We start from the raw sequence: 25,069 nt of genomic DNA, 5'->3' as shown, positions 1-25,069 counted from the left end.
CCACATTATCTGGACAAGTTACCCGATGATCAAGTTTAAACGGCCAGGAAAATAGTACTAAGGCGTTCTCCTCACTTTTTTCTACATTGTTTATCGCTTTGATCGGTCCCACATTCGTACACTGATAGGCTCGAACCCCATGCTGAATTCTGCAAGTGGGCTTTCCCACATATCACACATGGTAAGAACAAGCTGGGCGACTACCCATTTTGAACAGTGACAGCGAGGGAGCACGCGGTTTTTTGTTTGACCCTTCTTAATTTGTTACAGACAAGCGATCTTGTAAAAAATATCTCCTATTGCATTGTATGGTATTGCACGCACCTGTGGCATGCGTGAACAACAGACCTGACAACGAACGGAGGGCCTTTAGGTCATAAAATAGCCTAGCTGCTAAGTTTCGGTTTCTGAACTTCACTGGCAGCTTGTGGCAATGGCGGCTATCGGCCGCGCATTCGTGAACCGACTGAACCCAGCGCACGCCACTTTCGGATGCCAACTAGCACTTCGTTGGTCATTTCTTTTCTTTTTGGAAGCAGTCTCGCTGTTCCGACGCCAGTGTGCATTCCACTCACTTACGTCCACGTTGTTCTTCGAGCACGCAACTGCATTTTTGCAATGGAGCCTCATCACAAAGCTTCACTGCATTTTCGGCAGTTCGGTTTTTTTTTTTTTTTTTGCGGGATTGGGGGGGGGGGGGGGAGCATTTTATGACTGGACCTTTGGATATAATTCAGGAATTTCCTTCGGAGGGAGCCTGGTCTTGGAAACAAAACTTTATTAAAGTAGTCATAATTATGAAATCTTCACGGAACATGCATTCTTGCATGCTGATTCTAAATATGTCATTTAATTTCATGTAAAACAATTTCTTGAACACTTATGTAATTTTTATGCAAGTATTTTGTGAACAGCTTTGAAGAAAATATGCTGTGGGAAACTCGCTGAAATGCATGCCACTGGGTTCTCTTGATACCAAGGAATGCATTAAGGGTAAAACTATCATCCTGGCTATCATAAAACTTGAGTTATAGTGTAATGAAGCGGCCACTTCAGAAACGGGAATACACACTTTCCTTCGCATTTCTGAAGCGACAACTTCCAAACCCTATAACTTAAGCTCTATGATAGGCAGAAAGATAATTTTACCCTTATTGCATTCCTTGGTATCAACAGAACCCAATGGCATACATATCAGCAAGTTCCCGCAGCAGATTTTTTTTAAAGCTCTTCACAAAATACATGCATAAATTTGACATAAGTGATCAAGGGATTGTTTTACATGAAATTAAATGACATATTTAGAATCGGCACATAAAAATACATGTTCCCTGAAGATTTCTTACGTGTGACTTCATTACTGAAAATTTTTTTTTAGTCCGAATTTTTAAGTCCGAATTACAGGTTTTACTGCGCATCATGCTATTTTTAGTTGCCAGTCTTATCAGTTCATAGATTTCATTTTGTTAGTCACTTTGCATGACAACATTACAGGTTACATACTGCTGTGTAGTATAATCAAGCAGTGTACAATTATGCGCGCATCATGTTCTTTTGTATGGTGCCAAGTCAGTCTAGTCTTGTTTATTTCAGTTGCAAAGACCTTACACTATATCTTGAAAAAAATAAGGGCAACATCGTTTGCCCATTTATCCTTTCTGAAACTTCTTTTTCTATTCTGAACAGATATTTGACTTGATATTGGAAGGCATTTTTTTAATATTCGTATTTGGTTCATAATAAAAAATTGCAGTATTAGCACACCCCTAGTAATCACACAAACCAATGTGCTTCTCATATGTGCTCGCAAGTGATCTTTGACATCTTGTCTATATGGGCTGTGAGTGAAATATTTCAAATTTGCAAGCCGTGTGTTAAGTCCTGCCTTTTGTTCATCTTGGTTTTGCTTCGTAGGTGCGTGATATGTTCTCTATGGCTCGGAAGAATGCCCCTTGCATTCTGTTCATTGATGAGATTGATGCAGTTGGCCGAAAACGAGGTGGTCGAAGCTTTGGTGGCCATAGTGAACAAGAGAACACACTTAACCAGCTACTGGTGGAGATGGACGGCAAGTGCTGACTTTATTTGCAGTGACAGTTATCAGTGTTGTTTTCTCTTTCGACATGTACCATTCATTTAGAGTTAATGGGTGCTCTTGCATGAGTGAAGAAGGAGGTAATGATTGTTGCTTGTGCAAGATGAAATTATTAGTTTACTACATTAATTCAGAACCATTTTTTGTTTGGCTAGTAGTGTTTTTTTTTTTAGGCATGTGTGAATATTGGTTTTTTGGTTCGCAGCGAATTCGAAGCAGATAGTGATTTTATTCGAATAATTTCGAAGCGAATAGTTCGAATACTTCTGGCAATAAAAGAGGCTGAATGTCACAGTACACATCTTCAAAACTGTTTAATTTTCTAATACACAAAGCCATTACATATTGCACTAAGGCTTTATATAAAACTCAGCTTCAAAATTTTAAAAGAGCACCTCATGTAAGCGAAAAACAATGCAGTGTTTTCCTCCTTGGTAATAAATAATAAGTTATAACACATGAAAGTACCCCCTGATTTGTAATTTATAACTAGAGATGAAATACAAAAAAAAAGAGCATAATAGAATGACTTTAAATAAAGCCAGTAGTTGAAATCACAGAGGTAACTGCACGATACTGTAGCAAAAACACCAAGAAGAAGAATAAAAAAAAGACATGGTGCACTTCCAGGTGTCAATTTCCATTAACAGCCCAGCACACTGCAATCTAAATGTTCTCGTGCAAGAACACGAGCTGTTCTGCATGCTGAGTGAGAAGGTTCTCTCTCTGGCAGCGCACAATGTTTCCTGCAGCTGAAAACATCCTTTCGCTGGTGGTCTGCATTGCTGGGATTGAAAGGGGGTTTTTCAAGTACTCAATGACTTCGTTCTTTGCTGCATTGCCTGGTCGGCGGCTCTCATCAAAACTAAATTTGTTGAAGGCACACCACACGGAGTCACCCAAACTGGTAGGCCTTGGAGATTCACTGTCTTACTTGGTGCTTTAGCATGCTGAAACACTAGCTGAACCACTCTTCTGCTGCCTTCACAAGAAGATCAAGTGCCCATTTCTTTTCAGCTTCAGCAGTATAGCATGCATCGTTGTACCTAGGGTCAGCCATCATGGCTAGTACTGGAAGCTGAGACATCTTGATGTTGGGAAATCTAGACCTGATGCTTTTTAATAGGTTGAATGCAATTGATGCTGAATCATAATCGTCCACATGCTGCGCAAGAACGATCCCTGTGCATTCAAGCAGTGGAATGACTTGTGAAAGAGTTGTGTAGCTGTCCCTGGAGAGTTCAGTTGTGGCCTTGTAAATTGGCTGTAGGACCTTTACTACTGCTGCTAGTAGCTTCGATTCGTTGGAGAGATTTTCAACCATGTCGCATTCTACAAGTTCTACAATGATAGGAGTACGAAGTCTTATGAGTTGGGCCATCATGGCATGCTCGCTATTCCAATGTGTCAGTGCGTCCTGTACTATACTTCAAGGCAGTCCGAAAGCAATTTCAAGAAGCCGTGCCCGAACCTTAGCACTTCGCTTATACCGGCCTACTACAGTGGAACCTCGTTAATTCGAAGTCCGTCGGACCGCAAAAAATCATCGAATTAACCAGGTTTTCGAATTACCAAAAACGGACGAAAAACGAGAAATAAACGTATGAAACGTGGCTGTATCAACACTGCACCTTTATTTCGCCTGGAAAACGGTCACTTGAAGTAGTCATCGATCCGTGACTGCTTGGCGCAGTAGTTAGCCGCACCGTAGGCTGCGTCCTCCAGTCTGCTTACAGTGCGCAGCAATTCGCTGTTACCGCCGCTGCACTCCACAAAACTGCGCACAACGTTCAGCGACTCAACGACTGCAGCTAAAGCTGGTGTTCGGGCGGGCTCAACATCGACTTCACCTTCGTTGGAAGGCCCCTTACATATTTGTCCTTCCAATTCGGCATAAGATGTTTGGACATCAAGTTCGGCGCTCAAATAGTCCGCAAAGGTCAATCCGTTGTCCCCACCGCTGTTTTCTTCGTCGAAGTCCGTCATGCGCGCACACAGTGACTCTCCTTCATCATTCAGTGTGCAGCTGCCATCAGATGCATCCTCTGAACTGTCATCTTGTTGCTTGGAAAAACCGGCGCGCATAAAGGAACGCCTGATCATTTCTTCCTCCACCTGCTTCCAGGCGTACACTGTTAGGCAAATGGCACCCAGTAGGTCCACGGAATATTGTTTGCCGTTGTCATAGCACAATAAGATCCTTTTAAGCAAATGGCAGTGATAAATTTTCCTCGCTTGCAGAATAACGCCTTGGTCCATAGGTTGCGATACAGCTGTAACATTCGGTGGCAGGAAGACAAGCCTAACTGCTGTCAAGTTCTGGATGTCGGCGTGGGCTGGGCAGTTGCCAACAACAAAAACAACTTTTCGTCCCGCGGCAGCAAACTTACGGTCAAGGTGCCTCACGTACTCCTCGAACAGCGCTGCCGTCATCCAAGCTTTTTTATTACTTCTGTACAGCAGGTCATCCTTAGGAGGAAGTCGTGCGTTCTTGAAGCACAGAGGCTTCTCCACTTTTCCGATGATCAGCAGCGGGAGTTTGTGAGCCCCGGACATATTCGCACCAAACAGAACGGTTATTCTCTCCTTGGGTTGTTTTTTTCCCGTGACTACTGCATCCTTTGGGGCAAACATCTTCGTTGGCAGCATTTTATAAAACAATGTGGCCTCGTCCATGTTGTAAACATCGAATTCCACGTACTGCTGAAGCAGCGGAGCTAATGTATGCTTTTTCCAATTCTCGACAACATTTGGGTCGACGCTCCCGCTTTCACCGCACACTGTCACGGACGTGAGGTTATTGCAGTCTTTAAATCTGGACAGCCAGCCGTTGCTGCACTTAAATGCTTCATGGCCCATCCGCAGTGCAAGCTCATCGGCTTTTTCACGCAGCAGCATGCCGTTCACAGGCAGGTGTGCTGCATTTGCACGTTGAAGCCACTTTATCAAGGCGTCTTCAACGTCCGGATACGTAGGAAAACGAATCCTTGTTCTCTTCGTCGAATGCGTCTTCCCGTAGGCCTCGAGGATCTTTGTCTTATTCTTCAAAATCGTCGAAAGGGTCGATAAAGGCACCTTGTGCTTTTCCACCAGCTGGGTTTTGGAGCTCATCCATTTTCCAGCCTCCTCAATTAGGCACACTTTCTGGCAGGGAGTCAAGAGTTCTGCACTTTGGCATTTTCTTAACACCAACACCGCGCACGTGGTCAAGAATAACTAGCAGAGCACAGAATACGTCTGTTCGCAGCACCGAACAATCAAAACGCTACGAGAAGTGCCTGCCACAAGCTAGACAAAGAAACATTGGAAACGGAACCAGAAAAAGTTTGACCTAGTGGCACCTGATTGTCGCTTTGTCAACTAAAGCTAGCCTAGTTTGTTTAAAGTGCCACCTGGCTGCCACTCTGGCAACTATACTGGCCTCAGAGACTGGCAATAATACTTATTTTTGCGGATCACGAAGGCCATAGTTTAAGCTCACGTATTATTCGGATAGGGGCGCTCTGGCTGTTCAAATTATCCGGCAAAATTTGCATGCAAACTGTTGGGACCGACAAAAACCTTCGAATTACGTGGGATTTTAAATAAACCTGATTCGAATTAACGAGGTTTTACTGTATTTCTCTCGCTTTTGCGCAAGGCTGCGCAAGCCCCACCACATTTTGTTTTTACATAATTGATACACAATTGAAGTGTGTGCCCGAAGCACTGCACACCCTGCCACGATGATCGTGCAACCGCCGAAACGAAGTTTCTCTCGTTGTCAAGTGACAACTAAGGTTGGCACTGTTCCTTCAGTTGGAAGCTCCCACCCCTCTATTATGGCTCTGATGAACTCCGCCAGGTTCTCAGCAGTGTGAGTGTCCGCCAGTTCGGCGCAGGCCAGTACGTGCACATGCTGCACGAGTGCCTTATCCATCACATGGCAGGTGAAACTTACCGTATAAACGCGTGTAAGGGCCGCTCCCGTGTATGGGCCACACCTCGTTTTCACGAAGGAAATATTACCAAAAAATGATATCCATGTAACGGCCGCATCCAAACTTACCAAAACTCGCGCGGGAATAGCCTTTGAAATGCACGCGCCGTGGCCTCCGCGATCAGCTCCCGGCTGCGAGCAACGGCGCACTTGATTGCGGAGGCAACACATGCGCACAGGAGCTTTCAGGTGCCGCCCACGGATGGCGCCCGAGGCGGCGGCTTATCATCATCATCAAATTTTTCCTCCGTTGCGAGCTCCCGCTATCCATATCGGCATCAGTATCACCAGCTCCACCCTTTTACGGCTGTCAAAGGCACGGGAGTTGTGGTAGCGTGGTAGTTCACCGTCGTTGTGGCTTTCGTGTGCTGTCGACGAGCGTTGCAATTTTAGCACGATAAGGCAAGCACCTTAATAGCTACACGGCTGAGAGTTTGCTTTCGAACACGGCAAGCGTGCGGCGGCCAGGAAATTCGCCGTGGCCAAGAAGTGCGTCCGACGATGGTGCAACCAAAAGGATGCACTGAGGAACACAAGCTGTAAAAAGCGCGCTTTTCGACGCAAGCCATGCAAGTTTCCTAAACTGGAAGAAGAGCTGCTCTGCTAAGTGATGGAAGCACGGAACGGCTAGGCGTTGACAGCGGAAATGCTGCGCCACTTGTTGTGGGATGAGCGTGCACCAGAGCACAGCGCCAGCTCGGAGTAGGAATACCCCGCGAGTGACGATTGAACATAGAATAAATGCTGCTCATTTCCTGATTGTGCCGCCGCGATGGCTGAGGGGTTATGGCACTCGGCTGCTGGCCCGAAAGATGCGGGTTCGGTCCCGGCTGCGGCAGTCGAATTTCGATGGAGGTGAAATTCTATAGGCCTATGTGCTGTGCGATGTCAGTGCACGTTAAAGAACCCCAGGTGGTCGAAATTTCCGGAGCCCTTCACTACGGCATCCCTCATAGCCTAAGTCGCTTTGGGACGTTAAACCCCCATAAACCAAACCAAACCAATTTCCTGATTGTTGTGTTTTTACTTAATTTTTTTTTTTTCGCACATCGCGTGTATGGGCCGCACCCCGAAAATTTGCCCTCAAATCTGGGAAAAAATGTGCGGCCCTTACACGCGTTTATACGGTACATAGCTATAATTCGCTCACTATGTCCTTCCAGCCGTTGTGATCGAGACGGACTTCACTCCGCTTGCGACGACCTCTGTATGCTTCCTCCTCACCTCTTCTTTCTTGGATGCATGGAGGTCGGGAATGATGACCCCTTGAAAAAGTCATTCGTGGCGGCACTGCGTAATCGGGCATCGCGAGCTTCATCATGTCAAGAAAGTTAGGCTCCTCAACTATACAGTAAGGGTGCATACCACGTGCAATAAACTGGCTGATCATCTTCGTCATTTGTTGCGCTTTCAGTTCCGTTGCCTTCATCTTTGGTGCGAAACTTTCAGCTACTGACGGTTGCTGAACATTTGGTTGGCTCATCCTTTTTAAGGCGGCTGCGCTTTTGCGTACTTGACGGTCATCCTGTTAGGCCTTAAAGAAGTAGCGGTGCCTTTTCAAGTGCGTTTGCAATGTTGTCGTCGTCCCCGTTGGCGTCTTCAAAATGGCCTTGCATTTCAAACAGCGGGCCTCATTGCCAAGAGCAAATTTTATGAAGTAGTTCCTTACCAGATTATTTGCACTGGCAATGGCGCGAAGGGTCGAACCAGTGGTAAAACCCAAACGTCGAACACTGAGCGACTGAGCTAGAGACTCTAGAGACTCATGTTCATTGCACGTGATTTGGTGCACCGACTCGCCACATTCCTTTCGGTAGTTTCGGAAAGCATAGTTTAGGGTGCTTCGCATTTGTCGGTTGTGTCGATGTCACTTTGATGGGACTGCTGCATCGATGGAACATACAGGAAGGTCTTGGGTTGACCGTACGATGTCTAGACTGATGTACTTCTGAACCCTCTGAACAGCACTCGAACCGCCAGCTGTTGGAGCTATGTGATCGAAGTAATGATGACACTGACACCACAGAAGATGATGCAATGCACTGAGCATCACAAACCTTCATCGCCATCAACGTGCAAGCTGTCAGAATCTCAAGAAAAGACAAGAGTCGTAGATAGTTGCGATCATTTCATTCTATTAATGCTCGGCTGTCACGCTTTAGAGTTGCAGCCTCCTCGATGCCATGCTGTAATGGCAGTAATTCTCCATGGATGTGCAGAAAGCTTGGCCGATTTAGCATTATGCACGCGAAAGGCGCCCCCACTGCTTTACATTGGTACACGTCGACAACTGTGAGCTCCCACATTGCCCTCAATTAGTCGACCGCGGGTAATATGCCGAGAGTGGTCGCTCGCTTTTGGTAGTCGTGACCCGTCACGCGACTGGGTGAAGTTTCTTTTTACGGTGAGGCCTCCGAAGCATGCGAACGGGGCGGTGATGGCGTGATAGGGCTGCTTGTTTATGTTCGCATCGGCCCTGCCACATAATCTCTTGCGCGGCATTCTTGAAAAGGAATGAAAGCGTCAAACCCTTGGACAGTAAATGTAGCCGCAACTACTGTAGTTTGCAGGGGATCGAAGGCTGCCAGAATGTAGGATTTTCCGCTAGAACGTGTCGACCTCACCCTGCTTTCCCTCCGTTTGTGGCCGGGTTTGCACCTCAACCTGGCTGTGGTTTGCAAGTTGATAGCCCCACAGGCTTCGAAAGCTTGACAAAAAAGCCCATCTATACGGTAGAACTACATATAGAGGAGCAAGCGTTCCAAAAACACTATTCGCGCGAGACGAATACTTCGAGATTACAAATACCAAACATTCATATCAAAGTGAATATCGAATACTGTACTATTCGATCAAATATTCGAAATTATTGAATGTTCACAAATGCCTAGTAGTTTTCTTGTGATAAGGAACCCCAGCAGCTTTCAACATGTGCCAAGGAAACCCCCCCCTCACAATTAGTCTATGTTGCTTGTGAATGGACCATATGTGCTTTTTTTCTTGCTGTCTAATTTTCTTTTTGTAAGTGCCAAGTTTGTTCTCGTAATTTGCACACTTTTTTTTTCTTTAAAATAGGTCCAAAAAGGGGAGTGCGCAAATTGCGTGCAAATTTTCTGAGCACGTCGTAAAAAACTCTTCAAAGGTCATAACATACAGCATATACTTTATATTTCCACCTAGACGTAGACCTCCCTTCTCGCACCCGATGTTGGTCAAGTTGACTTCGAATATACGACTCATACCCCCTCCCGCCCGGCCCCATGTTATGTAGTTCCCTGTGGGATGGCATGACGGCGCGTGCGCAGCTTAAAGCAATTAGTGAGCAATGATATAATTGCGAAGCCAGCAGTGAGAGGCAGAGGAGATAACAGAGGTGATGAAACAACGCGCTCGCGTGCAGCCCAGCTGACTAGCGGCAAACCAAACAGCAAACAGTTCGGTAGCTTCGGATTCAGGCACGTGCGCAACTGTTTGTCCGGGAAGGCGATAGCCAGCATGGGTGAGCTAGGTAAATGCCACACTAGCGGCAAACCGATTAACAAACGGTATGGTAGTGTGCGGATCTGGGCGCACGCGCTACTGTTTGTCCGGCACTCGCACCTTTTGCAACCGCGCACGGTGACGCGACTGCGCCGTCCTTCCCAAGCCTGCCTTGCGCGCATCCGTGTACGTGCTGATGGGCTGGCGCAGCAGAGAGCGCAAAATATGCGAGTAAAAGTTTATTATTTATTTTTTCTTATAAATTCAGGTAAAAAGTTCAGGGTGGGCAAATTATGTGCGGGTGCAAATTACGGAAGTGAATATGGCATTTCTTTTTAGCTTTCAGCAATCAGTTTTTTTTTTTTTCAATGTCCATCTCTCACTCATGCTCAGACCTTCAACCCCCAAGACAAAAATGCAAAAAAACTAGTCGCATTCCCCCGCATTCACACAATCGTCTGGCTGGGCTGCCCACAGAAAGACACGACGCCTCGGCCGGCTTTCATCACCGCTCCTGCGTCAGCGCAGCGCGGCGTCAGCGTACCCCCACGCCCCCTAATTTCGACAGATACTGCTTTTGCGGCGCAGATGGGCTCGCCGGTGGCAAAAGTAGGCAGATCACCAGCCCAGCACCGCCGATGCCGTAGAATCACCCAGAAGAATTCCCTATGAGACGCACACATTTTCTTCTTTGTCTTGGTTGGGCTTGGTTAACTCGACAGTGCAGCCCACACTCTCAGTTGCCATGCGTACAAGTGCATAAAGCAGGCATCGCCTTGTGTGCCATGCCCCTTCCAAACTGCCTTGCCAGCGTTCTAAACATGAGTGCACAGGCGCAGCTTGGCACGCTACCAATTTCGCCGGACGAGTACCCCCGCCAGCACTCCCATGAACACATAACACGTGGCGCTGTTACTGGCACTCACTGTCCCGGCATGCCGCCAATGTCTGTGCTGTGGATGGCACAGAAGCGGACGGCACGAAACTGAGGAAGAGCTAGAGCTCTGAAATGAGTTTTAACAGACCAGCTACGGTGTCTGCTTGGCGCACCCCCACCAGAAGTGTACCTGAAAGGGAGGACAGGCCAGTGTGGGTGCTCGCAGAACTCGCAGAAGCAGACCGCGGAACCCCTGAACCCAGTTTGAGAACCCCTGCTGTAGTGTTTAATGTATATTTTAATTATTGGTACATTTACCCATACTTTACTGCTATATAAACTCGTGCATGCGCCGCACTTCTTTTAGAAATTTGGGCATCAATTGAAGGTGCGGGCCATACACAAACAAAAAAAAACATAGTAACCGTGTTTTTTTTTTCTCTGAAATATCTAGTCCAAAACAGGGGGTGCGGCCCTCTTACATAAGATTATACGGTAATTATATATATATATATATATATATATATATATATATATATATATATATATATATATATATATATATATATATATATATATATATATATATAGCTCACTACTGGAGTTATTGAAGGACTGCACATCATTAATATACTTTCTGAGACCGAACACTAATTTACATGCCAGGTTAATGCTGTGTACTGTCACTCGCAAACTTTATGTAAATGCTTGAGTGTGTCGCTTGGACTAACATAAATTGAATGTGTGTCTTGGACTGACATTAGCACCTCTAGGTGTTGGCCGCTGACTCCAAGACCATGCTTTACAGTTTGTTTGTAGTGGCTGATGATAGTGAGTGCTCCGCAGCCACCCTGCGATGGTCTCTGACCCAGTGGCCAATGCCCTGTGGTGCTAATGTCAGTCCGAGCCATGTCATCAAACATTCTTGTAAAGTTTGCAAGTTACTGTACTGTACGTTATGGCAGATGCCTAGCAAATATTCAATAATATGTATGCCTGAATAGTCCAGATGACACAGTGCAAGGTTACATCTGAACACATGTGATCCTGCCTCGTATCACATCACATAACGATTCATTAAAGCATGACTTTGCTACTTACATGTGATTGCTATTGTGTGGTAGATCCTTTAAATTAGCCGGGCATTGATTTTTCTGAGATCATGATATCAATGCTTCCCCTCCACCGTTTTTTCTGACCCATTTTTTAAAAAGATAAGGTTGCAAGGCTGAGGTTGGAATGGGAATGGCTGTGGTCATGGAGGTTGCAAGGCTGAGGTTGGAATGGGAGTGGCTGTGGTCATGGAGGCAAAGATAAGGTTGGGAGGCTGAGGGGGGATTGGAAGTTAGACTGTGGTCATGCAGGCTGCATTTTGATAAGACGAAACGCAAAAAAAAAAAGCTCATGTATTGAGGTTTCTGTGTGCAATAACGAATCTCAGGGGATGGAATTGGTGTAGTATTTTTAAATGACAGGGTACATGTATAGGAAGTATTCACCAACGTCACAGTGGCCGCCATTTTGTTGTCTATGGAGCACTGCGAAAGTCTGCGGTCATGTCTGATGGGATAATTGCTTCCTGCTCCGACCTGCACTGCTAAACCTACGAGCTCGACAAAAAAATGGCGCCCGTGACATCATGTGAATACCTCCTATAGCTGTACCGATGCAGTTTTATTGCACTGATATTGTCAGGGAACTGTAACTTATCTGTGAAATGTGTAGTTTATGAAAAGTCCAAGTTACAGTATGGAAATTGTAGTGTATTGGCCACTTTTGCTCCAGGCGGGCTGTGGTGTGGCACACATGTAGCTATAAAGGGAATGCTTCTTTTATGGCGTATTCCAAACTGCGATTCGGAGCATTGCCCTGAATCCGCGGAAGAGCACAATATCCGTTGCAGTCCAATCGGAATGCAGGATCTGAATCCAAATTGCCCTTTAAATCAGGCTGTTCGGTTTCGTGGAGCAAGAAAACTTGCTTCAGATCACCAATTGGAATCTACCATTAGTGTTTGTGTGTGCCCTGGCAGTATGCTCAGAATCCAGTAAAGCATGCAGTTAGCTGGTGCTGTTCTGTACAGGTTCCTCCTATGTGAAAGGGAATAAAGTTTGAGAGTTAAATTCATGATTACTCTGTATTTATGTGTGACATGCACACATTTCCTGTTTTCTAACTAGTTTTCCTTTTATATATGAAGGAAGCCAACAGTCCTTTGCATTTCAATATCCAGAAGTCATTTTCAAATTTAGTGCAGAAATAACCAAAAAATTCGTCCTTTTGTGCAACTGATTGTTCTCTTTCATATTGTTTGAGAAAATTAATTCAAGTAACTCTGCATTTCTATTAAAATTGGATTCATGCCATTCCTCAGGCTATTTGCCCCTAAGCATGGAACAATGGTAATGTAACTGTTTACAAACACTTGGTTAAGTTGCTGAAGGTATATGTTCGTTTTTATTTCTGAAATAGGCTTCAACACAACTACGAATGTCGTTGTTTTGGCTGCTACAAACAGAGTGGACATTCTTGATCAGGCTCTGTTGAGGCCTGGGCGCTTTGACCGCCAAATCTTTGTCCCTGCTCCAGACATCAAAGGACGGTAAGGGACACTTCTGCTTCAAGAACGTGTTAATCCTTCTTTATGTATTATTATTAATACTGATTAATCTAATCTTTTAGTGCCTCCATATTTAAAGTGCACTTAAAGCCACTGAAAACACTCTTGGACAAGATGGATCTCGCCCGGAAAATGGCAGCTCTTACACCTGGGTTCACAGGTATTGTAACACTCAGATTGTAATACTCTGGTTTGCAGAACTTGGAATGTGCTGTACTTTACACTTTGAGGAAGGCTTTTTAGGGTATTGAGGGGCTGTATTTATATCTTTGCTGTCGCAGGTGCTGATATTGCCAATGTCTGCAATGAAGCTGCCCTTATAGCTGCTCGTGATCTCAATGACAACATCACCATGAAACATTTTGAGCAGGCTATTGAACGAGTTGTTGCTGGTAAGGTACATGGAGTTAGATGTATGTTTTCCTCGTGAAAACTTTTGGGTTTCTATAGTCTTCTTGAGAAAACTACTTTGTTGTCAAGCATGTTCTTTCCTATGTCCTGTGTATGATGAGCAGTGCGTGGTGTTACATTCTCACATTTTTCTGCACTCATGACTGCAGTATTGTTCAAATTGGTAAAGTGTTCTTTTGTAAATAAACTTGCATAACATGGGCTTTACAGGAAATGACAGAATAGCCTAAAGGGCCCCTAAACATCTTTGTTAGGCCTACTAAACACCTCAGCTCAGGCAACACTGCAATGAGGAAGGGGACAAGAGAGAAACACATGGGGCGTGTTGACAAAGAGATGGTTTGATCGTGTAAAAAGAAGGTATATACTATGTGCAGTATGTAATGCATGTTTGTCCTTTTTATTTAAGGGGGAGCCTGGTCTTGAAAAAAAAAAATTCTATTAATTAAGTCACAGTTAAGAAAACTTCAGGGAACATGTATTTTTGTGTGCCGATTCTAAATATGTAATTTAATTTCTCGTAAAACAATTCCTTGAGTACTTACATAATATTTATGCATGTATTTTGTGAAGAGCTTTAAAAAAAATTCGCTGTGGGAAACTTGCTGATATGTATGCCATTGGGTTCTCTTGATACCAAGGGATGCAATAAGGGTAAAATTGTCTTCTCGCCTATCACAGAACTTAAGTTATAGGGTTTTGAAGTTGTCGCTTCAGAAATGCAAAGAAAGGTGTATATTCCTGTTTCTGATGTGGCAGCTTCACTACCCTATAAATCAAGTTCTGTGATAGCCAGGATGATAATTTTACCCTTATTGCATTCCTTGGTATCAAGAGAACCTAATGGCATACATTTCAGCGAGTTTCCCACAGCAAATTTGCTTCAAAGCTCTTTGGAAAATACTTGCACAAAAATTTCATAAGTACTCAAGAAATTGTTTTACATGAAATTAAATGACATATTTACAATCAGCGTGCAAAAATACATGTTCCCTGAAGATTTCATAATTATGACTACATTAATAAAATTTTGCTTTCAAAAGCCTGGCTCCCCCCTTAACCCACTCCTGCCATAATACACATTGTGCTGCAGTAGGTATAAGTAAATAAAATGGCTGGAACATACACTGCAACCAAAAAAAAAGTACAGTATTGTGCGTTTTTATTGTGAAGACTTTCAAAAATTTCCCTGCCTCCACTGCTAGCTCATTTGCGGTGAAACTTCACACAGAGCTTGCATATTATGGCAACTTTTGTATCGTAGCAAGTTTGACAACAGTACTTACTTAGTTGAGCTGTGCACGATGCAAAAACGTAATCGTCTACATAGAGATCGGCGAACCAAAACCCGCAAACGACGTTTTTTTCGCTGAAGGGCGGCGGTGGCGCCATCTGTTTTTGCTGTGGAAAGCGTCACGACAAGGCCGCCGAGGCGAGCATTGCAAGCGGCGCGGGCCCTTTGAATATGCTGTTTCGTCTGCTTCTGCCACGGCGTAAGAGTGCTATATCTTTCACCGTGGCTTCTACTGAAGCGCTTACAACATTTTCGGCTAACTGAGCGAAAAAAATTATCAGAACTGATTTAAGGGGACTATGCAATGAATAAAAAGTCGCTTGTAAATGTTTTCAATGCTTAGAAATGATGCTAAGAAGCATTCGCACCAAGTATGAGTCTTAGGAACTGAGCCGGCAATTTATTATGAATTTTTAAAAAACGTGTATTTTAAAATTTGCGGGCCGATTGGTGTGCTCGTAGTGACCAATTTTGATAATTAAATCGTGAAAAAAAGACGTCACTATAGCCATGACGTCACCAGGCCACCACACGCTGTCTTTCGCTGGAGCCACGGCAGCCACGACGTCACGTGCTAATTCCGGTAGCCGTAAAAATCGTCTGCTCGTGCCGCCGCGCGACCCTCTTGGGCAAGCGCGAGCCAGGGCATTGCCTTTGCGCATATGGTTTCAATTTTCCTCTGCCGCCTCCTTCTGTCAGGAGTTCCGGAGCCAGGAGCCACTCACAGTGGCTCGCCTAGTCGCTACTGTCGTCGCTGGCATTCAGCCGGTACGGCATGAACGCATCGGGCTCGATGCCCTAAGAGCGAGCAGTCGAGCCTCGAGGTCCGGGTCCATTACTGCTAACTACAACAGACGACAAGCAAAAAAACCCGACGCACGCCGCAATCACGCCGCTGACACTTCTGCTAGGGTGCTAGGAGCGACAACCGGAAGTTGCAAAAGGAATGTCAGTGGATGATGTATTCATGGGCGGGGCCCAGTCCCAGAGGTGTTTTCTTTATTTTTGTCTGGTGCCCCGCGTGTACGAGTTGAGGGGGGAGAGGAGGAGCCTAATTTTTAATTGTCTATATCTTCGTTGTTATTGATGCTAGCTTAAAAATTCTTGCGTTGATGTGACGAGTGATGAAATGCCTATCTCTCGTCTGCCTTATGTAATCTCAATTAATTTATTGCATAGTCCCTTTAACAAGGCTTTACCTTTCAAAGAATGTTGTTTGCAACGCTCGCCTCGGCGTCCTTGTCTTGACGTTTTCCACTGCAAAAACAGATGGCGCCACTGCCGCCCTTCAGCGAAAAAACGTCGTTTGCGGGTTTTGGTTCACCGATCTCTACTAAGACGATTACGTTTTCGCATCGTGCACGGCTCAACTAAGTAAGTATCGTTGTCAAACTTGCTACGATACAAAAGTTGCCATAATATGCAAGCTCTGTGTGCAGTTTCACTGCTAATGACCCAGTGGTTGATGCGGGGAAATTTTTGAAAGTCTTCACGATAAAAACGCACAATACTGTACCTATTTGAGAGAGCCAGCACAGCTGCAGAGCACAAACAGTACTAGAGCACCAGACCCTAACGCTTGGTGCTTAGCTTTTTTAGAGCAGAAACACTTGGTGCTTAGCTTTTTTAGAGCAGAAACACTTAGAAGAGGTGGCATTTAACCTTTCAGAGCCAACTTTTCTGCATTACGGCGTGCACGGAGCAAAATGTGCCAGCGTGGCGTGAAGGTTGCCTTTAAGTTTCAGGTTGTTACAGTTTCGAAAAGGTGGCTATGTCGATTGGCTAAATGTGAGAGGTTACTTTGGGTCAGTCCTAACCCGCATTGTGTTTCATATGTGCATGTCACACGAAGTTGAAAAATATGCCTTAGGATGTGGTATATGTATAGCTCTCCAGAATAAATGAGAACGCTATACCTCTTTTTTTTTTTTTTTGCTGTGTTGTATTAAGATGTGAGCTGTGTCCAGGAAGTAGTGGAATATGATTGCTGTGTCCCGTTGGGGCTTTTGCATGGCATACCATTAATGGTAAGGACACATAGGCTAGGGCTCCAGGTACATTTTAAGATAGTTTTAAAGTGTCCTTTTGGATGTTCAGAAGTCTGTTATTGTAGTGTGCTGTTGAAATGCCTGGTCAGCAAGAAATGCGGGATGGTTTGGAGCAGCAGTACATAAAAAAAAATTTGTATAAAGTAGGCAACAGTGCATTGCATTGTTTGGTAAGCCAAATATGAGCAGAGTGATCACTGTAGATGAGTCCTGGGTGTTTACTTAAGACCTGGAGACGAAGGGACATACTGCTGAATACCACGCAGAATTAGCACGTTGGCCCGGACTGACTCGCACGAGAAAATTGAAAATGAAATCAATGGTTATTGTTATTGACAAACCGTTAACGAGTATTTCCTACTGCAGTTTCATATAGCCGATCAGTATATTCACTTCAAAGTTCTTGGTCATATGAGGAAGAGAGCTATGTACATGCATAGTAAGATCATCATTTCATGGATTGTTTCACAGTAAAGCACCAATAATTAGCACTTCAGTGATTGCAAAACAGCTCTGACCTGGGAAACTAAGGCTAGTTGTTTTAAATCTACCCTATAGCCTAGGGAGAGCTCTGTAAACGTATTTTTTCTCACAGTAGCTCTGGAAACATTTGAAAGGGCAGCAGCTCCTTAAGTGATGAATGTCCAAAGGTCATAATATAGTTTCTTAACATGCATGCAGTTAAAGGTTTCTAGCAAGGCTATTAGAATGTTGGAAATGTTGTAAAGGTTATGTCTGTTCTCAAGAGTCATACTTAAAGGAACATAACGTTGATTTGTAAATTATTTTTTAGCAGAAAATTTTTTTTAAAATAATTCTCACTACTTCCTAGACATAATTCATAGTCAGACTTGGCTCAGCTACACTGACCGGCTACATCAACTTTTGACCGGCTACATCAGCTGTAATTTCCATTGACAAGTACACACTTGTCAGTGGAAAAACAGTTGATGTAGCCGGTAAAAAATTTGTCAGGTCATAAGAATAGGCCTATAGAATTACTATGGAGACATGGTAATTTTTGTGCAAAATTTATTGGGCAAAACTGCTTCCTATTATTCTCGTAAAAAAAAAATACTTTCTGAAAATATGTTTACAGGTGGTTTCTAGGGCTTTTTGGAATGATTCATGCATGTACAAGCAGGTTAGAGCACTACGTGTTGATGCTAGAATGTGATGCTGAGGTGGAATTCGTTTCGTTTCAAGCTAGGCAATCGGTCATATCCTTTTGTGAACCAAAGTGTTTAAGGAGTAAAGCTTAGAAAAGGTGTTCCTTTTAATCGGGATCCAGACTGGGACAGAAAGGTTACATGATGAGTCACATGCTGATTGTCCGGCAGCAGCTCGCATGCACACGAAGGACTGTGAAAGCAGAAAACAGAGCAGATGAACTGTACAATTTTTGGAACTGCTGTCTTTGTAGCCCTCCTCACGCTGGCTTTCTAGAATATTTCAAGCATTGAGGCAGGTACTGCACAGCACAGCTGCACCAGCACAAAAAAAAATGGACAGGCAATGGCACCACGCCAACCACACCGCTTTGTTGACACAAGAGTTCCCTCGCAGTAGTGGTAAAAAATCTGTGCTGTTACACATGAGAGCTTTAGTTGTTCTAGGAATGCAGCAGACCACTGCTGTCCACTCCTGGAATTGGCGATTTCGTCTGTAGGAGAATTTGTGTGTTGGAGAATAATATTTTTACGTCTTATTCCGCCGCCGCGGTGGCTGAGTGGTTAAAGCGCTCGGCTGCTGGCCCGAAAGACGCGAGTTCGATCCCGGCCGCGGCAGTCGAATTTCGATGGAGACGAAATTCTAGAGGCCCGTGTACTGTGCGATGTCAGTGCACGTTAAAGAACCCAAGGTGGTCGAAATTTCCGGAGCCCTTCACTACGGCGTGCCTCATAGCCTGAGTCGCTTTGGCACGTTAAACCTTCATAAACCAAACTAAACCAAACAATGTCTTATGCTTAAACTTTTAGAGTTTGAGGCTGCATGGGCCCGAGAAGGGCCTGCAGTATCTGTAAATAAATAAATAATCACAAATAGTGAGGCCAGTTTCCTTTCTAATTCAATGCTTTAAGGAATGGAGAAGAAAACCAACGTACTGCAGCCAGAAGAAAAGAAGACCGTGGCTTACCACGAGGCAGGTCATGCTGTTGCTGGTTGGTTCTTGGAACACGCTGACCCTCTTCTCAAGGTTTCCATCATCCCACGTGGAAAGGGTTTAGGCTATGCGCAGTACCTGCCCAAGGAGCAGTACCTGTACACGACAGAACAGGTGATGTGTGCCCTGAACATTGGGTCAAGTTCGAGCTGAAAAGCTCTGTTGCCTTCTCACAGTACCACACAACAAGAAAACAGCATTTTTTTTCCCTCCGATTGCAGTGTGGTTGAAGATGTACTGTGTGTGAGAGCATTCTACTGATGCTGCCGAACTGACCAGCATTTGGTGTCTGGCCGTGGCGGCCGCTCTCCCAATGCTTTAAGGTTCTGCCAAGGGTTTAAAATATGTGAGAGGGAGCGGATATGGGAGCAAGTTCATATAAGTCCCACTACAGTAAAACGAACCATGTAATATAGGGGGATGGTGGCTGCAGTGCTGACACCGAGGAGTGCCCAGCAGGCTGTGGAAATGATGATAGAGTAGAGGGGTAAGGATGATGTTGGTTTCAAGTTAACTAAGTCTACTGCTTTGCATCAAGTGAGATGGTTATTCCAAGTAGATGGAGATGGAGAAGAGAGTGGGATCTGGGGTTGGTGCCACATTTCTAGTGGCCCGGTCTGAGCTTTAATGAGGCCGTGACCACTGCTAACTCAGAATGAGGGGGAAGTGGTGATGGAGCCAGTCAAGATAGCCTTGAGGAGGTGGACAGTAGGGCTAGGGAGGTTACTGTAAATGGAACAGTGGTAGGCGAGCTGAGGGTCAGTAAAGATTTTAGTTTGGATGGGACAATAGTGGTCACATGCATATTGTACGATTTGGCTTATTGGATGGATTTCGATGTCTGTAATGGCACCTAAGTGAAGTTGCATGGCAGCATGAACTGTTGCAAGTTGTTAATAACAGCTGTTTCGCTCCCCCTCTAACTGCCTGAGAGGCTGGCATCTATGGAGAAGAGGAAGGAAGGTTGGGTAGTTGGATAAGCAAGCAACTAGAGGTAACATGTCTGTTTTAAATATGTTATGTTGTTACTGATACTGCTATATAACGGTCTTCTTGGCCTTAGTCAAGCTGCATGAGCAGCTTTTAGCCAAGGAGACCCTCCAGGCACGTTCTGGAAAATAAATATTGAATTTAATTGAACTAGTTACTGAAAGCAGTTCCATTCTGTTAGTGGTGGTCTTCATGGTACTGCTTGGAGATGTTGCAAGGGGTAATATGGACAACTGCTTTAGCATGTGCATGTGGTGAGGTTGATGTTGTGGGCTTCCCAGGTGATTTGATGAAATAGTAGTTGAGGTTGCAAAGGATCTGACCGCCTTAAGTTGAAATGTGAAGATGAATCAGCTGGGTGGCATACTAGGCTCTGAGAGGCTTGTCTAATGTGTTTATCATTAAGACAGAAATTTCTGTGGAAAACCATTGTTGCAATCAAAATCATGCATTCAGTTATGTTGCATTTGGGAACTTTGAAAGCTATGTCTGGTAATTTTTAACGCAATCTAATAAAGAAAATTTTTTTATTCTTTTTTCTTTTGTACTTACAGCTTCTAGATAGGATGTGCATGACATTGGGAGGCAGAGTCTCTGAACAGATATTCTTTGGGAAGATCACAACAGGCGCTCAAGATGACTTGAAGAAAGTTACCCAAAGTGCGTATGCCCAGGTAAGTGTCAACAGTGGAGCCATCAGTTAGTGGCCATGCTTCACCATAAAATTGAAGAAGCTGGATACATTGTCAACATTAGAAGAGGTACATATGCGTGGTTGTGTCATTAGTAAAGTATGAAATACTATAGAAATTAAAGAGCATTTATAATGCAGATAAAGTTTTGTGGCACTGCTCCTTGACTCTGCCGCCACTATCAGGAGCAGCAATGTTTGACACTTGCTAGGTTAGCTACATTTTTGTATGTGTATGTCTAGGTTATGTATTTATACACATATATGACGCTCGGCTAATGGTCTGAAAGATGCAGGTTCAATCCCAGCCACGGTGGTCGAATTTTGATGGAGGCGAAATTATAGAGGCCCGCGTACTGTGCGATGTCAATGCACGTTAAAGAACCCAGGTGGTCGATATTTCCGGAACCCTTCATTACGGCATCCCTCATAGCCTGAGTCACTTTGGGATGTCAAGCCCCCTAAACCATACCAAAACAACAGACTGCATATTTATGATTCGAAGCTTTCACACTACAAATTTTCAACAGACTACATATTTAAGATTCGAAGCTTTCACGCTACAACTTTCCTTGGTTGCACTTGTTTCGTAACGTGGAATTTCATTGTTTGATGGCCGCTTTAACAGTTCTTTGTTTGTTGGGTCCTAACCATTCTGGTAACTTCCTGCAGGTGGTGCAGTTTGGAATGAATGACAAAGTGGGCAACTTGAGCTTTGACATGCCTCAACCTGGTGACATGGTGCTGGACAAACCATACAGTGAGGAAACAGCACAGATAATTGACTCTGAAGTGCGCAAGATGGTCCAGAAAGCCTATGACCGCACCATGGCACTGCTGACAGAACACAAAGAAGATGTCGAGAAGGTAGGCCTTTCATCTTTGGAACTAAGCAGCTCAGGCAGCTTGCAGGGGCAGTGGCTTGTCTGAATGAGAACCTGTGCAGGCGTCGAGCCGTGTAAACACTGAGCACTGTTGCGTGGTGCCAGTGTTAGCGTAGCACACAGTGGTAGCTGTTACAAATATTTTTGTCCCTGGCACGCAGTCCAGGGTGGTGTTATCCTTTTATGGATGCAGAGGTGTTCTTCATAGGAAGTGGCTACAGCTCTGGCAAGATGACAAGCACTTTCCTGAGCATTCACTTTCCTGATGGTCTTATTTTAAGTTGCAACAGCCTAGCTATTCATTTTCTTCAGATAAGGGCATTTGCTAGATTCATATTTAAGTATACTAGTAGTGCAACAACTGTGCCACTTATATTGGATTGATAGGAAATTTGTACTGTGTGCAACATTGGTCAAAAATGTGCAGCCCACGAAGTTCACTTCTTGGCCATGCAATGAAGCTGGGTTTGCATGGTCAGTGTTCAAAATCTCTCGAAGGTGAGAGAAGCTCTGGGGCCCAGCGCATTGAATGGTGGTACAAAAGCCTCATTATGTAGCCTAGAAGCAAACCCCTTGCGGCTTTAGATTTTTGACAAAGGTATATAGTTGAGCACTGTATGGACTGCTATTCCGACTCATTGGTCCGGGCTGTTCAAAATTTCTGAAAAATGTCAGTTAATTCAATAAATGCAGTCTATTTTTGTGTTGTAATGAAAGCAGTTTTCTTTTTTTTTTCTCCACTTCAATTCAAGTAAGATGTTCTTTTGCTTTATTTGGTTTGCAGGAAGGAATTCTTTGCCTGTTAATGAGCGGGAGCAGCAGGGTATTTTAATGAGTATGCCCGACTGATTTTGCAGCAGTGCCTTAGAAGGTAGACTTCAGGTCATTTTGTGCCACACTGACTCTAGAAAGTTAGTGTAAAAATCAGTGCGTTCATTTCTTTACCTCATCCCCATGGTGAATGATCTTATTAGTTGCATTTTCACTGGAATGCTTATAGGAGAATGGACTTTTTCTAGGCTGCATTTGTTCAGAAAGGAGAGATAAAAGTTAAAGCAGTCTGTAAATAATTTTTAGAGACTGGTGTAGTATTCTCCATTTTCTTTTTATACTCTGTTTGCCTAAGGGACATGGATAACTTTTCTACATTTTTAGCACTATTTTTTTTCTAGATCTGCTGGCAGTTGGGGAACAAGGGCGCCTTCTTTTTGGCCTTGTTGTGGAAGTTGGTGATAAGTGTCAGATCTTTTAGGTGTTTGTATGGGTCAGATGGCCGTGCCATCCAGGCGAATGAGCCAGCTGGACCATTGAACAATTTTGAAAACTTCTCAAAGTAGGCAGCAGGTGCTTACTATTTGTCAATAAAAGTGTGTTGAAATGTATCTAAAATAGGTGGTCAGGTGCTTATTTGAGCATGGGGGATCTCGATCCTACTGTAGCTGGCACTGGCACTCTAGAAACTGGCATTTTCTCTGACACTGGAGCCTTCTAGCACTGTGGGCCTTAATTGAACCTGTCAAGTCCCCTTATTCCTGGTGCAGTTACTGTAGGCAATCGACCAGAGTAAAATTGTTGAGTGGCCTGAGAACATGTTTCTGTTGAGTTATGGTTTTATTTTATTTTGGGCATTTTGTAGTATAGTATGGCTTAAAACTGGTTTTGCTTTATGTCCCGCATTTACGAAATACCGTCGAACTCACAGCATAATGGACTAAAATGCTTTGTTGAAAAAATTATAAAAGCTATGGTCAGTTTCTTGCCAGATTCCTGTGTATATGTTATCTTCAAAAGCATTTTTTACTCTGCTTCTGACACAATGGCATCCACTGTGAAGAACTGACGGTGGACACCAAAAGCTAAGGAATGTTTGCAAATGAGCAGGGCCATCAAAAGGTCTCCTGATGCAGGAATAAATATAAGAGGGTTTAGGCAGATGTCGTCTGCTTGACCCTCCTTGTACTGTCTATTGACTTCTCTTTCTTTTGTTTTGTAGCCTTCCTGTAGAATGACTAGACAAACATCTGTATCCTCTCTCTTGTGTTTTTTTTTTTATATGAACAAATGCCTCAATAACAAGGGCTGTCCTTGCCTGTGAGTTTGAATGCCTTGGCTGACGTGCTTGCTGTGCCATTTCAGATTGCACAGCGACTCCTTGAGAAGGAAATCTTGAGCAGGGATGACATGATTGAGCTACTAGGCAAGAGGCCATTTCCTGAGAAGTCAACGTACGAAGAATTTGTTGAAGGCACTGGCTCTTTTGAAGAAGACACCACACTTCCTAAGGGCCTTGAGTCATGGAACAAAGGGCCTGAGGAGGACTCTAAGTCGAACAAGCCGTCCTCCCCAGATAAAGACAAGAAACAACAGACTGCTAGTTCATGACTTTGTCACTTCCATTATTAATGCTGTTCATTTTCTTATCATTTTTTTTATGCCTAGGCAAGCAAGCTTTAGAACTTCGTTTCGTGTTGACCATTTTTGGGTCATGAATTTTCAGTGTATTAGAATGTACAGAATTTCAGCTAATTTCATGTCAAAGAGTGCATCATTGACAAAGGGACGAAACAAATACTAGAGTGTTGAGTATTTCTGAATGGATAGCATGGCAGCAGTGCATCATTACATTGCCTGTGTGTTAGCGTGATCTGTTGATCTAAGTGACAATAAATTGTTTTTCTTTTAATTTCTTGTGCGTTTTGTCCAATGGCTTCCTCTTAGCATTAGCCCTATTGTACCCCTGTTATCGAAACACCCGCGAACGAAAAATCCTTGGATTACACGTAAGGTCATTCATGCAAAATGACAAGGTAAGTGGCTTAGGCAGAACATGAAATCCAAAGGAGTAACCACACTTAAAACAAGAAGACTGGCGTCTACTACTTCAGACTTCAAGCAAAAATCAAAAATGGCCAAACAACAGTACTTTCAGGTTAAACTTCCTAATTTCTTCACGAATAATCCGCAGCGGTTCTGGAAACATTTTAGTGCTAACAGAAGTAATACCTCTCATTTGCAAGTTGAATAGAAGATTAAAAAAGCAAACGCGCATAATGATTACTTTAGTTCAGTTTTAACACTGTAGATAACTGTGTTATACCCAGAGCAGAATTATGCAGTGTTTCGGAAATTGATCTCTTGTCATTACTGATGCTGGTGGTTTTAATCTTCTGTTTGGCCTGGACAGTAAAAAAGCAAGTGTTCCAGATTAAATTCCAAATGCATTTTTAATTTATATGCCAAACCCTGCAGCAAGCACCTAGGTCTAATCCCTCGTAAATTCCTTAGCACTTCCAAACTACCAGGTGACTGGAAAATCGCCAAGGTATTACCGATCCATAAATCAGGCAACTGTTCCGTTTCTTTCATTTCCAAAGAGCACAATAACTTAGATGTTGCTCACTGTAAAGTACTAGAACATATAATTTCAAAACATCTAACAGAGTTTCTAGAGTACAATAACTTAGTATCACCACATCAGCATGGATTTTGCTGTGGCTTATCAACAGTTGCTCAACAAGTTGTGCATGACCGTTCTT

At 44.0% G+C, this 25,069-nt stretch overlaps 1 protein-coding gene across 1 annotated transcript in view; it reads left to right on the top strand.

The window, feature by feature from the left end:
- The window catches only part of Afg3l2 (AFG3 like matrix AAA peptidase subunit 2), a 51,994-nt gene extending 27,778 nt beyond the window's left edge, over positions 1–24,216 (top strand). Inside the window, exons 10-17 of the mRNA XM_077647005.1 lie at positions 1,915–2,068; positions 12,904–13,033; positions 13,114–13,211; positions 13,333–13,443; positions 18,886–19,082; positions 20,513–20,632; positions 21,322–21,516; positions 23,670–24,216. Coding sequence (XP_077503131.1) covers positions 1,915–2,068; positions 12,904–13,033; positions 13,114–13,211; positions 13,333–13,443; positions 18,886–19,082; positions 20,513–20,632; positions 21,322–21,516; positions 23,670–23,915 — 1,251 coding nt within the window. The 3' untranslated portion in view covers positions 23,916–24,216. The remainder of the gene's footprint in view (positions 1–1,914; positions 2,069–12,903; positions 13,034–13,113; positions 13,212–13,332; positions 13,444–18,885; positions 19,083–20,512; positions 20,633–21,321; positions 21,517–23,669) is intronic.
- The last annotated feature ends 853 nt before the right edge of the window (positions 24,217–25,069 follow it).

This window comes from Amblyomma americanum, chromosome 1, assembly GCF_052857255.1.
Source record: "Amblyomma americanum isolate KBUSLIRL-KWMA chromosome 1, ASM5285725v1, whole genome shotgun sequence".
In the NCBI taxonomy this organism is placed as follows: Eukaryota; Metazoa; Arthropoda; class Arachnida; order Ixodida; family Ixodidae; genus Amblyomma; species Amblyomma americanum.
Note: the sequence above shows the minus strand (reverse complement) of the source record. Positions and strands in the feature narration are given on the sequence as shown.